The 22,225-nt window shown below is 47.4% G+C and overlaps 1 protein-coding gene across 2 annotated transcripts in view; it reads right to left on the reverse strand.

Annotated features, from left to right (window-relative positions):
• Positions 1-4,613: 4,613 nt before the first annotated feature.
• Positions 4,614-22,225, reverse strand: part of GPC3 (glypican 3) — a 144,959-nt gene continuing 127,347 nt past the window's right edge. For both annotated transcript variants that reach the window (XM_027687278.1, XM_027687279.1), the window contains exon 8: positions 4,614-5,762. In XM_027687278.1, coding sequence (XP_027543079.1) covers positions 5,587-5,762 — 176 coding nt within the window. In that variant the 3' untranslated portion in view covers positions 4,614-5,586. The remainder of the gene's footprint in view (positions 5,763-22,225) is intronic.

Consider the following 22,225-nt stretch of genomic DNA (forward strand, 5'->3'; position numbering starts at 1 on the left):
TTCTGCTATGAAAAATCTGGTTTTCAACACTGGTAATGTCCTGGATCATTTCAGAGAAGTCTTCTGTGTCCCTGTGGCCTCCAAAGAACATCTGAAATAACCCTGAATAGTCCCTAACGGGGCCCTTCCTTCTCCACAAAGTGCTCCTGGGTACTAACGCCAGCTCCCACCACACCACACGGCACCCAGCAGGAAAAACCCCACAGCAACAAGCATGTTTTCTCCTTTCCAAACCTTTTGGGCTGGAGGGCTGGCACATGCTCCATTGGGAGCCCCTCCAGGAGCCGGACACAGCAGCTTTCAGAGGAATGGCATTACCCATTGGGAAGGACTGTGGCACATGTAGCTTTGCAGCCCCAAGGCATAGTTGTGTACTTCAGATCCTAGCACACTCTCAGCAAAACAACACCAAGATGTTTATTTTCAAAAGGATGCAGTGTTTGACAAAATAAACTATATTTGATTAATACCGACTGCTTTTCTGTTTGGTTTTTTCTTTTTTTTTTTTTGACAGCAGTAAATTTGCTGACTCTATAAACAGCCCATGGCTGCTTCATCTGCCTATACCAAAATTTTAGTTACCTCATCTCCAGGGAATGTCCTTAGTAACATTTTGACAAGCTTATTTAGGGGGTTGTTTGTGGGTTTAGGTTGTTTTTTTCTTCTACTTCTTAGGAAGGTCTCCTATGAGCAAGCCACAGAATGGAACTGAACAAAACCCACTACTTCTCTTCATATGAAGAGTTTCACATCTCACACCGTAACAGAAAACCCAAATTCCCAGGCTGAAGACCAGCAAGCATCCTCCAACAAGATGGTTTCACTTTGTTCTCCTCCAGCTGCAGATTCCATCCTCCTGATACCTCCATACCTACCTCCTTGCTAAGGGAACAAATAAAATACCAGGAGGATTTGTGATTTTGCAGGTGCCCAGCTGAATCATCCCCAGCTGTGGAGCTCAAACTGAAAAATCCCTGGGTTTCTGGGAATAGACACCTGCTTCTAAGTGGTGTGTGATCTGGTAAAGCTTTAGCAGCATTTGTCAATCATTAAGCTGCAGTGCTGCTGGAAAGGTCAAGGAAATTCCCACCAAGGCACCCAAATGTTTGGGAACCAAATATTTCTGGGCTGCTTTAGTTTAGGTGAGCTGGAGTGCCTGCAGAGCAGGACTAGTCCGGTGGGCTTGGCCAGTCCCACCTCTGAGCTATGTGCTCCAACACTGGAAGGAGGTGTCTCACCAGCATACTTGGCTGTTTTGAGCCTTTTTTGGCCTTTGTGTGGTTTCATATATTTTACTTTAGACACTTACGCAACATCCCACATGTGGTCCCCGACAGCAGCCTGCTCATCTCCCTGCTCCCCGTGCTCTTGGTGGGAACTGCCCACCAGCACCATCTCCCGTGAGGCTGTGAGGATCTCACCATGGACCAGCAGCTGCTGAGAAAGCAGAGCAGGAGGCAGTGCAAGGCAGTCATCTCCTCCCCTCCCGATACAACAGTCCCCAGCATGCCACCCCACCAGGACCCTGACCTGGGCACTAACTGAGCACCCTCCAAGGCTGAGGAATCATCTGGAAACTGTTCCCCCTATGCAGACCCACAGGAACACCCCGTGTCCAGCTGCCATGTTTGCAGGCATGGCTGGTGCTCTCTGCATCCGCCTTGCAAGGGGGATTTTGTTTCCGCTGGAAGCCCCAGGGAATCCAGTCCCACATCCACGCTGGGTCCATGCTCCAGAGTGCTTGAAGGCTCTGCTCATGGAGATGAACGAGCAATTCTGAAAACTGTCCTGAAAAATGAAACTGAGACACTTTAGATTTCATTTCCCAAACAGCATGAGCCGTAAGCACCAGCTGTTTCTAGCAGCTGTTCAGTGAGTTAGATTTTGCCATTCCAGCACTAAACTATTAGTCAATTGATTAATGAACTAGGACTTCCCATCCAACAAAAATATTTTGGTTTTAAATTATAATTTGATGCATGGTTAGTGCAGAAATACGTTACACATGCTAAGCACATGTTTGCATCTCATCATCACTCTCAGACACAGGGAAAGGTGGCAGCTTCACCACCTTTGCAAGGCTGCTTGCAACCCCCCCCAGGGATGCAGTGCCTTCACATGCAGCATGATGCTGCTCACTCCTGCCTGCACATGTGATGTGCACAGGGCTGCAGGCTCCTTCCACCCCACTGCTGCCACCAGAACTTAGCAGGAGCTGCAGAACTGGCTGGGAAGCATTAAGGTTAACTGGCAGAGGTGACAGTTCAATCACCTGAGACTGGAAACCTTCCCAAGGTTGCTGGGCCTTTAGCTGGCACCAGCACAGGGTTCTGAGTCCACAAGGCACCATTGGGACACAGTGCTGGCAGACAGAGAGCAGGTGCAGAGCACAAGGAGCCCCTGGTTCTGTACAGGGAGTCTGATTGCCTCTAGATTTCACTGCAGAGCTAGAAACTATCTACACAAGGACATTTTCCATTGTTGTAGTTTGTTTTTTTTTTGCAAAAGCACCTCCATGCCATAAACTCCTCTGTTCAGCTGTGTTTCCCACTGGCAGAAAACCAGGTATTTACACCTTGCTGGCCAGATGCAGCCACTGCCAGTGCTGATCACTGTGTTATCATGGTGCTGTGAGCACAGCTGAGCTGCTGCCCTGGCACCTGCCATCAGCTCAGGCCCCACACCTCCTCGACTCAGATGAATATCTTAACATACCTATGACATGTATACTCATTAATAATATATAATTATAAAAATAAAAATTGAGATAATCTCAACTGTGTATTAGCAGTTAAACCTGTGAGCCCTGGGACAAGGTGTGAAGGTCCAGGTACACATGCACAGGGGGAGGCAACAGTGCCCATCTCCTGATGAAGGGGTCCCATTCCATGGCAACACAGGTCACAGCACACAGAGCTGGTGTGGAGAAAAAAACAGGGAACAATTGTTCCTTATTTCTCATGACACGGGAACGAAACACTGCCTGATATTAAACACCAGTTTTATTCCCCTTGGTGGCCATGGCATCCCTTGCAAACCCCTGGTTAAAACATGCACAAACCTACAGCAGGGGAAAATTCAACAGCTGCTTTTTCAAGTTATAATCTGTTCTTTTATAAACTTGGCAGGTAGTGGGCTCAAAGGCTGGTTTTTGTGATCTCTGATCATAACACCATCTCCAAGAAGCACGGGTTTGCTACACAGCATGTCTGTGCAATGGGAAGCCAGGCTCAGCGTGCCTCAGAGGGGTCTTCTGCTGAGAAGCGTCACCATCATGCTGTGGTGATGTAGAGTGTGAGAATCCATCAGGCTTTGCGAGACACACAGCAAGGCACAGCCTGTGCCAGCTCCCTCAGACAGAAAATACTCTGGACTCGTACCGAAAAGCTGGTGCCATCATCCCATCCTGCTGCTTATCTAAAGAAGTAGCAGCACACAGAATATTTCTGACACAATATTAGAGGAGAGGATATCCCTGTGCTGGTACCAGCGATACCTGGCAAGGCAGAGGCAGCACATCACCTCTGAATAAACCCAGCAGCCTGCTCCCACCCCCCCAGCACTCCCAGGGGATGAAAGGAAAAGGATCAGAAGGGAAGAAGCGATGGAAATTCAAGTGGCACTAATAAAATATTCCCTTTGGTGGAGCAGAGGCTCATGGGCTCAGCCAGCTGCGGCACAGAGAGCTGGGGTGATGGGAGGGCTGGGCCAGAACGAGAGCAAAGCAGCAGGAGGGTGAAGAAATGCCTCTGCCAGCACTGCTGATGGCTGTCCCCTGTGTCACCCTGTGCACTGGGACCCCTTCAACCTGAGGGCTCCCCAGCAAGTGTGATCCCAAGAGATGGAGAGGATTGCAGTTTGGTTTGTGAACATGTAAAATACAAAACCTCATCACACCGCGTGGATGTAGAAATTGAGCCCTTACAGGAATACTGCATGTCACCAGCACTGCCCAAACATCCCCAGCACTTACCCCAATGCAGATGGGACATGAGGATTCTGAAACCCACTAACCAGCAGGTCATGCTGAGGCTTAGCCAAGATCTGCTCCTTTCCATCAGAAGTAGTGAATTGGGACTTAACATCTTCAGGCAGAGGAGTGGGTGAGCAACCATTTCTTCCTCTGCCACAATCCCAAAGCACTTCACGCAGTCCCAAGGCTTCAAATCAGGGTCAGCCAGATAAGCCCCACCACTCAGACTGAGCAAAGTTTCCACTCTCTAAAGCATATGTCTGCATGGTTTGGATTTATCTATTTTCTCCTAAACACAAAGTTGCTGTGAAAAAAGGTCTGAGGCACACAAATATTCAGAGCATTCACATGCACGTGAGGGTGTGCGTGCACACGTACATGCCTACACTGAGGCTTAAGATACTGTGGATATAATCACTCTAGTAAAGGTAGCCTGTTAAACAGAAATATGTAACCATCCTGGCCAGGAACCAAACTAAACCAAACACTCCCTGGCCCCAGCCTTTCCATTTAATCAGACCAAGCCAAGTCTTTCCATGGTGGCCCTGAGCCGGGCTCAGTTGGCCTTCCCAGGCTGCCCACTCCAGTACAAGACTGAGTATCATCTCCAACACACGCGAGACGACTTCCACTGCACCACTTATAGAGCAACCAATCTTTATTTTAGAGATAGCTTACGTAAAGTAACATGCAAAGAAACACATGAGTAAGAGTCTCATCTGCCTCAGGCTCTTCCAAATCCTTTTCTTTTCCTCCTTCACAACGTTGGACGCCCGTTATTCATCCCTGTAAAGCACAGCGTGTACATCCTTTGGCTGGAGCTTTGTTAGCAGATTTCCCATGGGAAAGGAGGTGCTTCACTTCTGAAGAATAAAACCAGGGCATTGCATGGGCCACAAGGATGCTGGTAGGGACCAGCCACCTGACTGACGAGCTTCAGGACTCTGCTGGGATGTGAGCAGCAAAGTCACCTGCAACTTGCCACGATGCAAGAGGGTTTCGTGCCCAGGGAAGCATGTCTCCATGATAATCCCAGTGCATGGCAACTTCTCATCCACAGCATCTTTCCTCCTGCTGTGTGTCTGATCTTCCCTCTCCCTTGTCTTCACATGCCCTCAGTATTATGTCCTGGCCAGATTCCTAGGGGTGAGACTCGAATTTGGACTAAGTACAAAAACCGCTTGAACTACAGAAAAAATCTGTATTAAGTCACGTAGGATCAGGGGTCTGATATTTGCTGAGTATTTCATAAACCGTAGGTGTTTTGTACCCCATGCATGTTCAAACAACTCAAGATGAAATATGGTCTTCACCTTAACAGCAAGAGAGAATTCAGTCTTCAAAAACTGCGAGGAACACAGTTTAATAGGAATCCACTCAGAGTAAATAGGATTATCTTTAAAAAGCACTGTTACCTATTTCATAGTTTGCCATGAACCAACACTTTTTTAGTTTGTTTTTTTTTTGTGTGAAGATGCCATATTCTCATATAAAAGCGACTCAGCTCATTCGTCCTGTCTTCGGAAATGTGCATATATTTCAGAAGAAGTTCCAAATGTCTTCCTCATTAAAAAAAGGCATGGAGAGACACGGGGCGATGCCTCCAGCACCGCTCACGGCCAGTGGCCCAGCAATAGCAGCAGGACCAGGGCAATGGCAGCAGCAGGACTGGGGCGGGCGGCTGCACTCCCGGGGTCACTGCTGGGGACTGTGGCACCGTCTTTGCTTTGCTGATTCAGAAGCTGCTTATTTGCAGAGATGTCGTCCATATCCAGGTCATACGCCAGCTCTGAAAGCAGAAGGAGAGGGGTGGTTAGTAACAGGTGGTGTGTGTCAACATTCTGACATGTGGCACCTCCAGCTCCCCCCAAAACTGGGGTCCTGGGGGCAGCCCGTGACACAGCTGAGGACAGCTGGGTCCAAGTGCAGTCAAACACATCATAGCAGGGCTGGATGGGCCAGAAGAGCTTAGCAAACATCTTGTCAGTCCTGCACCCACTGGTCCCAGAGTACCTCCCAGTATCCTATGTTTGGAGAGACCAAAAAATCATAACTGTGAGGTGCCCCTGTAAGAAAACAAAAGAGATAAGGGGATCTGGCGTACTGGAGAGCTACTGCTAAAGAAAACCAGCTGAGCTTTGGAGCAGGTGTTTAGCAATGCAAATCATGTCTGCTCCCCAGGCACCACAAGAATGTGTGCAGGAGTGAGGAAATCCTGGCGAGCACAAACAGTTCCCCAAACCCAGAGTCAGCAGAAGGCTTTGCTTACCAAAACCTCCTGGTTGTAGGACCTGAGGAGCTCTGCATTTCTGCAATCTTACGTAAGAGTGTGTAAAATATGCTCCTTATAGCACTAAGAACACATCCCATTCCAGTTCCACCTCATCAAAGCACTGGAGAGGAAGGAATGTGAATGGATCATGCACTCTGGGCATTCTGGTGTTGCAACATGTGGACTTTGAGATGAAGCACATGTGGGTTCCAACCCAAGAAAACATCCAGTATGATAGTCCTGACAGAGGAATGTGACATTAATAGGGGAAAAGCTTGTGGCAACCCATCACTGGCTGTGATGGACCTGCTGAGCAGTAAGTCACAGTCGCCCTTGTCTTCCTGGGACAGGGAAGAATAAAGTCCAAATAAACAACGTGGAAAGACTAACATCAGCAATTCTCAGGGCCAAGAACAAAAAGGAAAGTTGTTTTAAGATGCCATTAGCCAGATCCACCTGGGGCAACTGTCCCTGTCAATCAGCTGGACTGAGTGGGTGCACCCATGCTTGACTCAGGGCAATAGGTCTCTCCCCCCCTGCTTGTGGGAGGGAGCTGCCATCTCTTTCTGGGGTCCAGGTTTCTCACCCAGACAGGAATCACTTAAGCCTTATCATCTTATCCCCAGACCCTGGCCTTTGGAAGTGGAGAAAACTGTTGGTTTCCATCAGAGGAGATCCTGGCTCAAGCCTTTTAAAAGCCTCCTGGATCACCAGCATGTTGACAGGTTTGGATCATCCCACCGCACCCCTGAGAAAGAATCCAAGAGGCTGAATAAACACTCTATCTAAAAAATGCCACATCAATCCAATGAACACCAGTGCCAAGGCAAACAGGGAGTATTTCTTAATCAAAAAATACCCAAACATTGCAAAACAAAAGCAGAACAATATTAGCATGACAAGTGAGTCAGCCCAGGCCATCAAAGGGGGTCAGAAATGGCTCAAAGGAAGTAGTTTTCCATGCACACTAAGGGCCAGGTGCGAGCAAAACCCACTTGGTAAAAAGAAAGGTGCCACCTGGAAAGGAATGTCCTGGGAGGCCATCTCTGCCCATATTGGGCTGCTTTCCAAGCACAGATAGAACAAGTCCCTCTGGCACGAGGGATGCTCAGGCTTCAGGGCAGTTTGGGAGCAGCCTGGCTCCACCACCTTATTTTCCCAAGCTCATTTCTGCAAAATAAGTGAAGAGATTTGGAATTAATAAAATCCCAGCAGATTATTGCACAGTCTGTTGTTTTACACAAGTCTCCTCAGCTGCCACAATGTTGGATCAGGGCAATGAGGACCTGCCCTGGTGTGTTTTGGAAAGTATTTCCCCACACTCCAAAGGCTCCTAAAACCTAAAGGATGCTCTATGGGGTCACAGTACCATCAGGCACCCACATGGTTCCAGGCCAGTGATCATCAGAGCTTTTGAGGCAGAATATTCTCATTGGACATCCTAGCAAAACTAAAAAAAGATCCCCAGGAACTGAGTAACTACTCTTGCCTTCCATTTAGAAAAGAAATTTGAAACAAAAGAGTGTTTCAGCAAGGTCCTTAACAGCACAATGCGTTTTGACATCCCCATTTACAGTCTCATTCTGGGATGTAATTTATGAGATGAGAGTTCCTGCAGCAGCTGAATTGTGTTGGAAACGTTCAGCCAGAATGTACCAAAATGAACATTTCAGACATATTCTTCTCTGTGGGAAAATTTCAAATTCTGGGATTTCACCTCAGTTTGAGCAAGGGTAGTTTTTTTAAATCACGGCATTTCACCCAAATGGAGATGATGATTCTCTCACTCATCCATTTTGACCAAATTAAAGAGAAGAGAACAGAAACCCTTTTGTCATTAGAGATTAGAGTGCTACTTTCTTTGTCTTGTTTAAATGCTTCAGCAGTTTAGCACCTGGGTGTGCCATTTGTTTTCACTGTTCCTTCCATTGTTTCCTACTCTGGGCTTATTTGTGCCCAACTGTATTTTTAGGCTTGATGGATTTAGCCAAACATCTTTTATTTTGTATTAATAATGGATCTGTAACTCTTGCAAATCCCTTTCACTTAACTTCTAATGACCTTTGGTACATCAGAGTACAAGAAAGTAAAAAGTATGAGCCTCTAACAGACCTCAGACAGCTGATAACCAGGTCCAGGCAATAACGACACCGAAAATACACATCACAGAATCACAGAATGAGTACAGTCAGAAGGGACCACAGTGGGTCATCTGGTCCAACCTCCCTGCTCAAGTAGGGTCGTCCTTGAGCACATTGCACAGGATTGTGTCCAGGCAGTTCTTGAGTATCTCCAGTGAGGGAGACTCCACATGCTCCCTGAGCAACCTGTTCCACTGCAGAGTCACCAGCACAGTAAAGTAGTTCTTCCTCATATTCAGGTGGAACTTCCTGTGCATCAGTTTCTGCCTGTTGCCTCTGGTCTTATTGCCTATATTATTGATAATAATCATATTTCAAATCATGGAATCCAAATATTCCTAACCTGGTACTTCTTGAGAGGGCTCCATTACAATTTCCAGCCTTTGCTAGGATCTCCAGTTAGTCCAGGTCACCACCACATCTCTGCACCTCCTCCTCCCACAGCTGCTGGGAGCGAAGGACCCCGGCAGCAGGGATGGAGCTGCAGGATGGCTGGTGGGGTAACAGAAACTAACCTTCCACATATTGTTCTGGTCACTTCCACCCAAAACTCTGCCCTTACACTGCAAAATAACCCAAGAGAAGTTGGTCCTCTGTCTCCCCTCTTGCCCAGCCACCTTCTGCATTAAACATCTCCACAGCCCCAGCTCTGATCACCCGATTCAATGGCATCAGTTTCTTAGTTTCTTTGGCCTGCAAAGACTTTTTTGGGGGACAGGAAACTAGAAAAATCTGTTTCTGTTTATAATCAGTTGGAGTCCAGGGGGTATTACCAACAATCTGCGCTAATTACAAATTCAATCTTCACTCATTTTGCCCCCTCTTGTCCTCTGGACCGCAGATTAGATAATCCCCTTAAAATAATAGTCAATCATTAGCTCTGCTTTTTTATTCCCCCCTCACGCAAGCCGAGCGTGCTGTGCCGTTTCCCGGAATCCTCACACAGCTGGTGAAAGGTCTCCAGCCGCACACAAGCCGGTCCCTCCGGAAGCATCCTTTGTAACCAAAGCCCCTCTAACACAAAGCTGCTGCGCTGTGCTCCCAGGACTGCAACAGCTTCAATGGTCTCGCAGCGTGGATGACAAAACCTGGCGCCAGCTCTACAACACGCACTTTCCGCATCCACAGAATAAAGCGGCAGCATTTTTCCATGGATTAGGAATAGAATTGGGCATACTGACTCTGCACAAGCTTATTGGGCAGGAATCATTAAAAAGCTCTTCTTGCTGAACCACACCAGCTTTGGAGACAGCTACAAAAGACGGCTTTTTTGAGTTGGGATAATAAGTCCCACGGCAGCTGGCACAGAAGGAGCCGGGAGGATGAGTGGCACACAGGCCACTTACAGCAGGCTTTCCTCTGCCAAATTCACTGCTGCCTACCAAAACACCCCTTTTCCCCCCTAAAAGGACAACACACCGCCTTTAGCAAAGAACCACTAGCAAATGCCACTCTGGCAAATGACCTCCAAGAGAACAGTCCCGCAGGCTGGTCTCGGCTGCTGCCCAGAGCCAGGGAATGTCATCTCGCAGGCAGGCATCTGGGCTGCCCGCCTGCCAAGCCTGCCCCGGCACATGGTTCCAGTGACGGCCCCAATATAGTAACAGAGCCATGATGGATGGCCATGCATGAAAACCCCCTCGCCGTGTCATTTGATAGCTCTGCCAGCACCCCGTGCAGCGGTGACGGGTGTGAGGGGATCCCATCACAGGAGAAACCATCGCGCACAACGCAGCGTGTTCACCAAACAGGGCTGCTGAGTGGGCCAAAGCACCTGTGGGGACGTGGTGATGGCCCTTGTTTGCAGATGATGGAAACTTGTGGCAGGAAGGGAATGGATTGTGGCCATGTGTTTCCAGTGAGTGCAAAACACATCAAGTAGAAACGTCAGTTTGGAAAGCTCCTGCATCTGCCAATGTCTGCATCTTTCCTTCAGGACTGGTTTAGGAAAGCACATGCTACCATTGCCAATGAGAATGACACTCTCCAGGGTGCACTGCTTGGTTTAATTTTTTTAAGCAGCAAGCATCTTCATTGTGGGCAACAGTTTGCCAATAGATACATTAGACTTGCTGTCTCCAAAACAGGACTGGGCTTCTCAAAGGGAGAGATGTTTGAGTCAAGCCCAAACTGTTGACTCATTACAAGGTGAAGCATAAAACCCTGTGATTCCACAGACCAGGCTGCCTGACCCTGGCTCCCACCTCTTTCTGTCCCTACAGTACCAACTGCTTCACTCTCACAGGTGTTTGCACCTGAAATTCAGAAGAACAGTCCAATTTCATCTCAAACTCTTCCTGTTGGAACACCAAAAGCTCTGCTCACCTCAGCCTCCAGTTATCTGGCTTTCTCGTGCAAACAGCTCATACTACAAACACACCTCTGCCTCCACAAAGGCAACACCTGAACCCATCCATGGGGTTACATGGCACAAACAGCTGCAACTGCACAGATACAGCTGAGATCCCCAACCCTCTGCTTCTCCAAAATACCTTAAACTCTTCCAAACACCTAGCCAAGCATGGTTTCATCTCAGTAGGGAGGTTTTGCCCTCTGGCTTATTACCGCTAAAATCCTGGAGCACCAACAGGTTTGCCAGTTGTCTTCTTGCACAACGAGCTGCAACAGCCCAGCCATAGGTGCGGCCGTGCCGGGGTGTAATTAAAGCACTGAGCCAGGGCTGGCTGTGGTGCTTGTGTTGGCACAGCCACGAGATCCCTGAGATGGATGTGCAGCATGTGCGTGGTCTTGTGCCTCTGCTTTTCCACCTCCTCCACAGCAATTTAGGAGGTGCGGCTCTTGGCAATACGGATTTGGGGGAAAAAAAAAAAAAAGAAGAAGAAAAAAAGCTCAACACCATCCTGCTGCAACGTGGCTGAGAGAGCCTGGCGAGGCTCAGCAGCAAGTGATAAAACCAACTTCCCAGGTAGAAACCCAAGGGAATCGGGTTTGGGATTGCTGATTTGCAAACCAAGACTTTTCTCCCCCACCTTGACTCTTTGACAGCTCTTGGCTCCTGGTGTGCCACCGACGGCCCCCAGCCTGCAGCGTGCATTCCCCAGTGACCCAGAGACTGCAGGCACCACCACAAAACCAGCACTGACTGGGGGTGAAGTTCCCCTAGGATCAAAGCTCCCTAGAAAGCAGTAACTAATTTGACTTGGGGAAATGAAGAGGTGAGGAAGGTCCATCTCAGTCCCACGTCAAGTGTGCAACCAGGTGCTGTTTGGGGTACACCAGGCAATGAGCTCTGCAAGGCAACCAGCATGCACATCCTGGCTCCCCATCCTCCAGTTCTACCACAAAAGTGTCTCCACAGGCTTTTGATGGGGTGAAGGGGCAAAACATCCTCAAAAACCCAATACATCATATGGTACGGGCAGAGGGGCTGCACCATGACCTCAATTCAAGCAATTGCTCCTCCACCCCACCTTGGCCAGAGGCTTGTGGTGAGGAAGGGCTATCATTTATGACCTGGGCCTATGTTTACTTTGAAAACATACTCATTAAATTCCTCTTTGCTCCTTGGTTTGTTCTAGATTTACCCTGAAGAGAATCTGGCGTCTGCAATTGCATTAATCATTTTCCCTTTGGCAGAGTGTGAAAGAGTTTCTGAACTACACTCGCGGAGAGGAGCCACAAAAACGTGTTTAGCAAAATGCGCTCATGTAATCTATTAAAAATTAACAAATCTCATTAGCATTATTAATTGGAAGTGCCAGACTCCTTGTGTTTTGCTGATGAGGCAGCATGCCCTGTTCTCATATCCAACTATAAGGTCCAGAAGAAGAGCTGCTACCTAAAGGAACTGAGGAGAGAAGCACTGAAAAATAGGGGGCTAAACATGTACAGCCAAAAACATTGACAAAGGCAGGAGTCAAGAAAGAAAAAGACAAATAGCTGGAAACAGAAGAGTATGAATGGAAGTGAAGTGATTTATGTGGCAGCAATATAGGATTGGGTCAAGCAATGCTCCTGCAGATCTCCCATGTACATCAGCCCAGCCAGATGTGGAGTCATCTTCTTCCTCTTTGTAGACCTTCAAGATCTAAACCACAAAGCGATTCCTTCTGATCACCCTGCTATCATCACCCTGAGACATCTCAGGAACAGTCTTGATTTTGGGGGGTATGGTTCCCAGTGATAGAAGAGCAAAATGAAATGTTTCATGTTCTAATAACTGAAAACAATACAATCACATCAAACTGAAATTTTCTCCTTCATCTTTTATGTCTCAAAAGCTCTTTGGATATGACCAGGACAGGTGGTGCTTGCTTGCTGCATGCTGGCCTTCAACTCTCCAAGCTCAGGACACTTAGTGACATTCAGGTGCTGGCTAAATGCAGTTCTAAGGGGAATGTCAATGGTTCCTGCCTTCCAGATGCTAGCCACTAAAACTAGCCCTCAAGGCAGAAGGGTATTTCTCAATGCTTGATTAGAAAAGTCATGGTGGTGTTACAGCACCCAGGAACATCTGACATCGTCCTTTGTGACTCACTGCATGCAGAAACCAGACATGAACAGTGCCCAGGCCTTGGAGACCAGGGGTTCGTGGCATTCATGTTCCAAGTGGGCAATCAGGAATGTGCCTCTTCAATCAAAAAGGACCAGGATTTTGTGCAACGTCTACATTCAGTCAAAAATCCCTGGACATCCATCAGGCCTTACTTACCTTTTAAGGAAAAAGAAAAAAAATCCAAGGCAGATGGTGTTTTGCTCCTCGAACACACATGTAAAGAAAGTGCTGAGCAGCACTCTCAGCCTGGGGATCAAACTGACAGACTCCACCAGGCTACAACTCATGATGCCAAGGGAAATATCTGGAGTGAGATTTCAGGTCATAACCCTAGAATCTGGGTTGTGCACGGACAGACCTGCTCAGCACACAGGTAGAGCTGGCAGGGAGGCTCAGGCATGGTGGTACACTGTGCTCTTCTGCTCAGCCTGCCTCTGTTCCTGGAGAAACTCCCTGAGGTTTTGTGCTCTGACACTGCCTGGGATCACTGACATGGATGGAGAGCAAGCTCCCCCTGTCCATGCTGGGGGAGTGTTTGCATAGAGCATAGGCTGAGGTGAGAGAGCTGCCAAGGGAAGGGAGTCAAGAGGCTACAGCATCTCTTGGCTTTTCTAATTGTGTTAAGCTGCTAAAATAAATAAATAAGTAAATAAATAAATAAATAAATAACCAACCTGGACCTGCATTAAAACAACATAAAAGTGACTTCAGCCTATAAAAATGGGATAATGCAGATGGCCCTGGGAAACATCACCATACCCAACTTTCCTACTTCATATTTGGGTTCATAGGCTGGAAGTCTTTAACAGCTTCAGGTCATGTTCCCTGCGCTGGAAGAAGCCCCAGGAACAGCCAGTGTAGTCTGAAAACAGGACCTGGCTTTGCACTGCCTTCTGCATGGCTGCAGAGAAAGACCCAAATGAAACCCAGCTGCTTACTGGGTGTGTGTAACATCTGATACAAATCCAGGCTGAGTTCTGCTCCCTGCCTCCGTCCCAGGCCAAGAGCAAACCCTAGTCCCAAAACACCAGCGGAATGATGGTGCTGAAAGCTGGATCTGGATGGGGGTCGCAGTTCCAATTGGAAACCCAGTGTCATTCCTGCTGAGCACCAGGACCCTGTGGCAGCAGAGCTTGGGCTGTGTTGGACCCATGCCATGACACTTGCTCTTTCTGGGGGCCAAGGGTTTCCCTGTTATGCTTGGGGATCTGTGGCTGGGGAACATGTTGGAGCTCAAGGAGACCACCTTGACTGCCCCCACTCCAGCAGGAGGGAGCAAGGGATGGAGGGGATTGGCCCTGGACTTTTACCCTGGTCAGTCTGTACGGTGCAGCCACAAGAAGGTACTAGGGACAAGGACTCACTGCTTATTTGGTGGGAGCATCCAAATTGTTCTGGAGACACCTCTATTGACCCAACAAGGAGTGTAAGAAGGAGGTGACAACTCAGTAGGGCTCCAAGGTCCACAAAAGCCTCCTTCTCCATGCTGTCTGTAGCAATCATGGCTCACTCTCAGGAATGTCACAATCACAGTGGAAAATCAACATAGAAAGGCTACATAATCCAGTTTGAAAATCCCTTCAGAAAACACAAAATCTTCTCTAAAATGGATTACAGAGATTAGAGATACGAGTTTCCTGGAAATCAAGAATTGCGTTTCAGCCTCCCCCCTCTCAGAAAAAAGAATGAGGCTCATGCCTCCCCAACACCTCACCACACTCCTCCCCTGCCATCACTCCGGCCTTGGGGAGCAATGGCAGCTGCCTCCAGCCCCTAAAAACAGCAGAACTGTGTCTACCTGATTTTGCCCTAAGCACTATTTTGGGGCACAATCTGATGCATGTACCTGAGCCTATGGACAACGTGCATCAGTGCAAGGAAATCTGCCTGCACAGGGAGAGGAGGGGATGACTGTCAGCCTCCTGCAAGCTTTTTGGTCCATCCCTTCTCCAAACAGGCTCCATGGGACTGCTGCCATGGTTTTGTGAGCTGCAGGAGGCTGCACCCAACCCTGTGGGTGCCCAGCAGAAAAACATCCTCTGAAATCAGGGTGGTCTTGTAAAAATCACTGATGTGCCAAGGGTGACGACGATAGCAAGAAAAGAAAGGTCAAACACTCATGAGCCGATGATATAAAAATATTTAGCAGCCACGCCATTATTGTTCTGGTAGATTAAAATCAGCTTTTTGTTTAATATTTTGACTCAAGCATCTACAGTTGATGGTGGCAGGACAATCTTCTGTTGGGAATTTTTATTTCGTGAGAGTATTTGTGCTTTCTTTCTTATTTGGAACAACAACAACAAAAAGGGATTGCAATATTAGCATTCCCGGCAGAGCACACATGCAAGTTCCTGACCTGTTATTGCTCAAGGACTTCTGCAGCTGCAGATGCCTGTTTGGAGCTACAGTTAGGTCACTTTGAATGATGCTCACAGAATAAGGATCAAAACACTCACAGCTTGATCAAAAGGACATTTTATGAACACTGCAGCCCGAGTTAAGTGCTGATGTGAATACTTACGTTCGCCCTTATATTACCTCAGCTCGGTTCTAATAAAATTAACACCCTTCTAAATAATGCACTCAATTTTTATATGTTTCATGTTTTTCTGCCTTATGGCTTTGAAAGCATGTTCTCAAAACCTTTACATCACTCTGGGAGTGTTGTGTTGGGATCTGGAAATCAACTTCTTGTCCAGAGGAATAACGGGGGTTGCAGCTTTGTACCATTATTCCACCTGCTCTAACCTGAATTTATCCACTAAAGGCTGGGGGTTTTTCCCCCACAAAAGAGGGCAACACAGTCAGACTCTTTCTTTTCCCAGTAGGAATTACCACCTGTAAATAAACAACCAAAAACTGAACTACAAGCTCCAGCAGCATAAATGCTCCCTTGAAAAGAGACAACAGAAAAAACAAAGCAGGGAAAAATCCAGTCTCTTTTCTGCATTTCCCTTGCACATTAGAGGCAAAATGAACTTACCAGTCCAGGACAGGGGACGTCTTATTGGTGCAATACAGCTGCTTAACTGTTCTTTAGAGATATTCATCTCAAAAGCCAGAACAGAAAGAGCATTTTCCCCCCTTTTATTTATTTATCTTTTTTTGTGCCAACTCACCTTAGCTGAAAAGCTCATTGAGATTGTAATTGTGGGAAGGCCTCATCTAGTAGATTTGTAAACTCAGCTATCGGCTTGAATTACTGGAATTAGCAAGGCTAATTTAATGTCACTGTTCAAAATAGCTCAGATTTGGAATTTCTTAATGGCCTTAGGAAAAGGAGTCTTTATGCATACTGCAATCTAGGCTTCATTCTTAGACTAAATTCCTTCTCATAGATTTTGTGAATGCCCTGTTTTGTAGCCAACACAAACTCTGTCCAGTAAAATAATGTAAGGACTCAGAATGAAAAGAGATTAGCTGTTCCCTGCTCCTGTTATTTTAAAGCAGAAATAACTTTGGCTTCTACTGATTCATAGACAAAGCTTGAAATGCAAAGCATGCTCAACTCCAGATTCAGCATGAAAAGGACCTTAAAATATTCCCGAGTGCAAGTAATGGACTTATTAGGGGGATGAAAAGAGGCACTTTTCACAGAATCCCAAGCCCTTTAGTCCTGTCATATCAATAATCTTGCTTAAGAATTTCATTCTATTTACATTTCTTTCCCTTCCAAATATCCTGCCTGACTTCTACGAAATACAACGTTTACGCTTTTAAAGCGTTAATTTATTTCTGTTAATGCTTGGTGGTGAGTGGTGTAAAATGTCTGTGGATCACCCAGAGCGGGGAGCAACGGCGTCACAATAGGGACAATTCTGTCCAACATGCAGTTTTACACCTGACAACTGATAAGTGGGGAGGGAATTTTAAAGACTTGGTTAAAAGCATCTTCTTTAAATAGTGGCTGTCGATTGAGCTAGAACTCGACATACCTGCAGTCTGTTATCCTCTCCTTCATGTTTAACTCCCACAAAAACAATGCTAACAGTAAGAAAAAAAAAAAGCTTTATAGGTATCAGGAAGGAAATTCACCTGGCTGTCCTTAAGCTGCCAAAATATATCAAATTTTTAACCCAGTTTGCTTAGTCTTTGCAAGATGGTTTAATCTAAAACCAGCACTAAGCAATTAGTGACAATTTTCCCCCTTTGTTTGAGGAAATGGCTGAAAAACAAAGAGATTTAAGGAACAAATCACAAAAGCCTGTGTGGAAATACCAGTAAAGCAGATGGAGGTGTCCCCTTTTTTAAGGAGTGAGGGGAAGTTTTTTCTCCATTCGGCTCCATGTCCCCAGGACAATTAGCTCTTATTGGGGAGCATCATAGCATGGAGGGGACAGAAGATGTTTTGGGCTACATTTGCCCATGGCCCTCCCTGAGACAGAGACAGAACCAGCAGGGACCAAAAGACCCCCAAACACTGTGATAGGATGAGTGGGCGAGTGGCCACAGTGGGATGGCCGCGCACAGCACGTGGTACCAGCCAGTGGTGATTTTCACAGACCAAACCAGGTTTCACGCTGCCTTTCACCTAAGGGTCTCAAAGCACAGCACAAGCATTAATTATGCCCTCTGCTTCACAGAGATTAATTAAGCACTGAAGCCTCACAGTCCCTGAGAGCCAAGCACAAGCCTCCATTCACCAACAGCTAAAACTGAGGTTGTGATGAGGCTTCAGGAGCACTGATGGAAGAGCTGATAAAAGCACCTCTGAGTGCCCCAAGCTGCTCTGAAGTGGCAGCATCCTCCTCCCAGGATACTTCTAATTCCTCTGGACACATCCCAGCAAGTCCCCCTGAGAAGGCAGCCTTTCGAGGTTTGGCTCTGAAAACATTCTTTATGGCAAGACATGAAAAGCTGACACACCAGGGAGCCGGGAGGGCAAGGAGCAGTCCCATCCCACAGCCACCCTTCTGTGCATCCCCTCAGTCCCTATTCCTAAGGACACCTCAAGAGTCTCTGATGTTAGCGGTCATTTTTCCTAATGATGAACTGGACAGCCCTGATAAGACATCCCATATCCACTTGCCAAGAAGTAATAGAAGCTCCTCACATCATCCTTGTTGCCTCCTCCTGTCCCGCGGGCTGCTGTGTCACCCCTCCCTGGGTGGGACAGGCTGCAGAAGATGAGCGGGCTGCCTTTTCCTGCCCCATCCTCCCAGCTCCTCCAGCTGCAAAGGCATCCCCAGCAGTTCTGACAGCGGAGCCATGGGAAGGCACCACAACATGCCCAGGTGCTCTGAGATGCTCCAGAAACCTCCCTGACTGCAGCACATGCAGAGCCATTATCCTTCACTGGGAAAAACCAACACAGATCACACAGGACTTGTGCAGCCTTGGTCACTCTGTAGGCAATGCTCTAGCAAAGAAGCAAAATCCTCTCTGCCTCCTGATCCCTGTTTTGCTCCATTCAGGCTTGCTGGATGCCTCCCTGTCTTTCTGTCTGCCTGGATGACTTGATGTCCTCTCAGATGTTGATCGAGCCTTTTGCCCAGGGCACACACAAGGGATTTAGATGAGCAGTCTGCCAACCCACAAACATCTGCTATCACTGTTTCTTTAGCAACAAATGCCTGGATGAAAGAGGTGACAAGTGCATTAAAAAAATATGATACCTGTGCTGCAAAGAGCTGGAAGGCAAAGGGGGATTGCCAGCCCCTGCAGCTAACAAAAAGTGGTGGCTGTGCTGTAGCTGCAGCCTGGGAAACCCATTAAGACCACATGGGGTGTCAAATTGTATGGAACGTGAGCACTGGCCTTGCAGGGCAAGCAACGGAACCGGGTGGGAAGTGGGTCCAAAGAGACCAGAGGTAACATGAGCTTCTAAGAATACACCTGCCTTTGCCTCCCAAAAACTGAGAGGAACAGGTGAACAGGCACGACCTGAGCTGCTGGTCAAGACAGAGGCAGACAAAGTATCCCTTGTGCATCCCATCCTGCTGTGGGATGTAGCAGGGGAGATGCCCATGGAGGGACCCCTAGCAGCGGGGCTTGCTGTAGGAACTGCATCTTTTTGCTCTGCTTTAGGGGTTAGTGCCATCCTGCAGCCATCCAGTTCCCCAGTGTAGGTTTCAGTGGGATGAAAGGATTTAGGAACCTCCGGGTAATCTCACACAGTGCTCCCAGTTACTCTGTATCCTACATAACAGGAGCTGGTTAAGTATTTTTACAGACAGGTTTCTGCTCCTTAATGTACGTAGCTGGTCAGGTGAACCTTACTGTTAATAGCAACCAAAATCACGCTCTCACCTCTTGCTTTCCAACCCAAGCACAGCAGTTCTTTTCATTCAGTGAGGAGCAATACCTCCTTGCTGAGTCCTTATTTTTGGATTTTTTTCTTTGGTACACAGAACCATTTTTCTTTTTTCCACATTTTTAATGAGTTCTGGCAGTAGGAAGTTGTTTGTAAATCACACAAGTATTTGTTTTACTGGAAACATCTGCTTTAACACATTTGTCTTTAAAAAAAACATTTTTTTTAAACAAAGGTATTAAGCTGCAATGTAAATTGGGCACATCTGTTTATGAGTCACTGCAATAGCACTGCCTCTAATGCACCAGATCACACAGATCTCCAGGGGCCTGATCCAGCAGAAATTGGAAACTCACAGCTCGTTCTGCTCCCTTTTCCAGCACTCCTCTTCCAACAGCACTTCTGCCTGATTTAATAAATTAAGGCCACTAAATAAGAAAGACCTATTTAGCATCTGCTAATAACATTAGGTGTCTGGCCCAGCAGTCACTTAAGTATCAACAAGATACTCAAGCTGGTGCCCAAGTCCACGGACAACTGAGGACCAAGTTCAGTGGAATTATTTTTACGTGGGGGACACTCATAGCTGTGAACTCCAGGCTGCACCAGACCCACCTCTGCCCACGGTGCCATACTATCTCTGCTGCCTCCAGATATTCAGGGCTGCCATAAAAAAAAAACGTTTAGAGAAGCAAAGTATAGCCCAGGAAGGGAATGCAGTGCATGCAAAACCTTTGCTCCCTGCACCTGTCCACAGTCCACCTATCCGGGACAAATGCCTACCCAAAACCATCAGACTGCCACCATGACCCCCACACATCTGATATCTGCCACTGTCCCCACATTTGGAAAAACTGGTCCATTGGTGAAAGCACTCATAGACAAATGGCACAGCAGTCATGGTGGCTGTGCACCACCTCATCTTAGCCATAAGGTGCTGGGCACAGCTGATAGAATCATAGAATGGTTTGGAATTATTTTGGGTTGGAAGGGACCTTGAAGCTCATTTTGTTCCAAACCCCCTGCCATGGGCAGGGACACCTTCCACTACACCAGGTTGCTCAAAGCCCCATCCAGCCTGGCCTTGAACACTTCCAGAGATAGGGCAGCCACAACTTCTCAGGGCAACCTGTGCCAGTGCCTCACCACCCTCACAGTCAAAAAATTCTTCCTAACATCGAATCTGTCAGTTTAAAGCCATTCCCCCTCGTCCTGTCACTCCATACCCTTGTCAAAAGTCCTTCTCCAGCTCTCTTGTAGCCCCTTTAGGTACTGGAAGGCTGCAATAAGATCTCCCTGGAGCCTTCTCTTCTCCAGGCTGAACAATCCCAACTTTCTCAGCCTGCCTCCACAGCAGAAGTGTTCCAGCCCCTCAGAGCATCTTTGTGGCCTCCTCTGGACCTTGACCCTCTTTTAGTCTTTGCAATGGCAGAAATAAAGCTACAAGTGTCAGGAAGGGACATGGAAGGCAACAGTGAATCAGATGCTCCCTGACAACAGACAATGGAGCACGAGTGGGGAAGTTTGCCTATAGAAGGAAGGGGAGAGGAGAGCGTTTCGTGTATAAACACATTCTTTCACATTCTCTGCACGTGCCTTAGCAGATGATTTATGTGGACAAAGGAAGAGGAAGAGATATTGCAGGCTGTGTTCTGCGATGACTTCGGGGAGCACACAAGTTTTTTTTTTAATTTACTTTTTACTGGAATGATCTACACAGAACCAGAAAAGGACAAGCAAATGTACCGAAGCTGCAGAGCAGCCGGTGGAGAGTTATCAAGGAGGCAGAGGATATTAGTCAGATCCTGATAATAACCACCGTCTCCCACCTGCCAACTGCAGGCTGCCTGACACAAAAAACTCCAAAAACAGGCTGCAGCAGATGTCTGCCTCCCCATGCAGGAAGTGTCTCCAGTATCCATGAGACACAAGCAACTCCAAAATAGCTTCGAGTCCAACAATTTTACAGAGATTCAAGACACTAAATTCAAACAGGAAGGAGGGAGGAAAAAAACAGTAAAGAAAAAGGATGTGTATCACATTGCAGTTGTAATTTACATTTTAGAAATCCTGCTGGGACTCCTGTGCTGGACTGAGGCAGTGACAGATGCCCTGGCAGTCTGTCCAGCTGCCAAACCTGATGCTCAGCAGCCAGCAGTACCTGCCACCACAAAACATCCGTCCCCACACATCACAGCACAGGACCACCAAGGGAGTTGCCAGCCAAGGGATGCAGCAGCATCCTGGGCACACAGGGACCCTCAGCATCCAGCAAAGAGTCTGCCCCAAGGCAACACTTCAGGCACCAGCTCCTGGCCGCTTGGAGATGGGATATGCAGAAAGGGCCCTCCAAGAAAGGAAGGTGTGAGAAAGGAAAGGCGCTGCTGGGTTGGCATTCAAGATCCATGCTGGGCACAGACCCAGCTCCTGCAGGAGGGAAGGGCAGAACATCATCCCAGATCCCACGGGTAGCAAAGAGAGAACGAAAAGCAGGAACAGACAGCAAGATGTCAACAAGAGCCCCAAATACCACTGAAGACATTTTCTGAAACAACAGAAGCTGGTCAAAATGCCAGATTTCCATTCCCATAGAAAAGGGAGAATGTGCTACTGCTCCAAAGTAGAACAAAGGCAAAATGCGTCCAAATCTTCTGTTGTTTAAATAAAAAAAATTCTAAAAAGGCAAGTTTACATACCACTCCAACTAAGTCCAACCAATTCATTTTAATCTCATTTTTTTCTGTGTATAATTACAAACATAATGTCAAGCAGACTTTTAGACAAGAAGCTGCTCTGGAGTGAAACCTGACAGGATTACCTTGCAGTACAGGCAAGCAGGCTGCTGCTGCTTCATTTCCCTGCTGCAAGAGCTGAGAAAGATGTTTCAGTTTATTCCAAAACAAGAAAATCCCATCCAAAACTCCAGCATGCTTCACTGGAGGGGCAGTTTGCAACACAGTCTCCCAGTCAGAAAGCTTCTGACCTGCCCTAAAAGCAACACAAGGGGAGGTTAAATTTTGAAGCCAGGGCACCTTTGCCCCAAGGAAGATGCACCACAGACCCAGAA

The sequence above is a fragment of the Neopelma chrysocephalum genome, unplaced genomic scaffold (genome assembly GCF_003984885.1).
Source record: "Neopelma chrysocephalum unplaced genomic scaffold, ASM398488v2 Primary Assembly neopelma1_73b, whole genome shotgun sequence".
Taxonomy (NCBI): domain Eukaryota; kingdom Metazoa; phylum Chordata; class Aves; order Passeriformes; family Pipridae; genus Neopelma; species Neopelma chrysocephalum.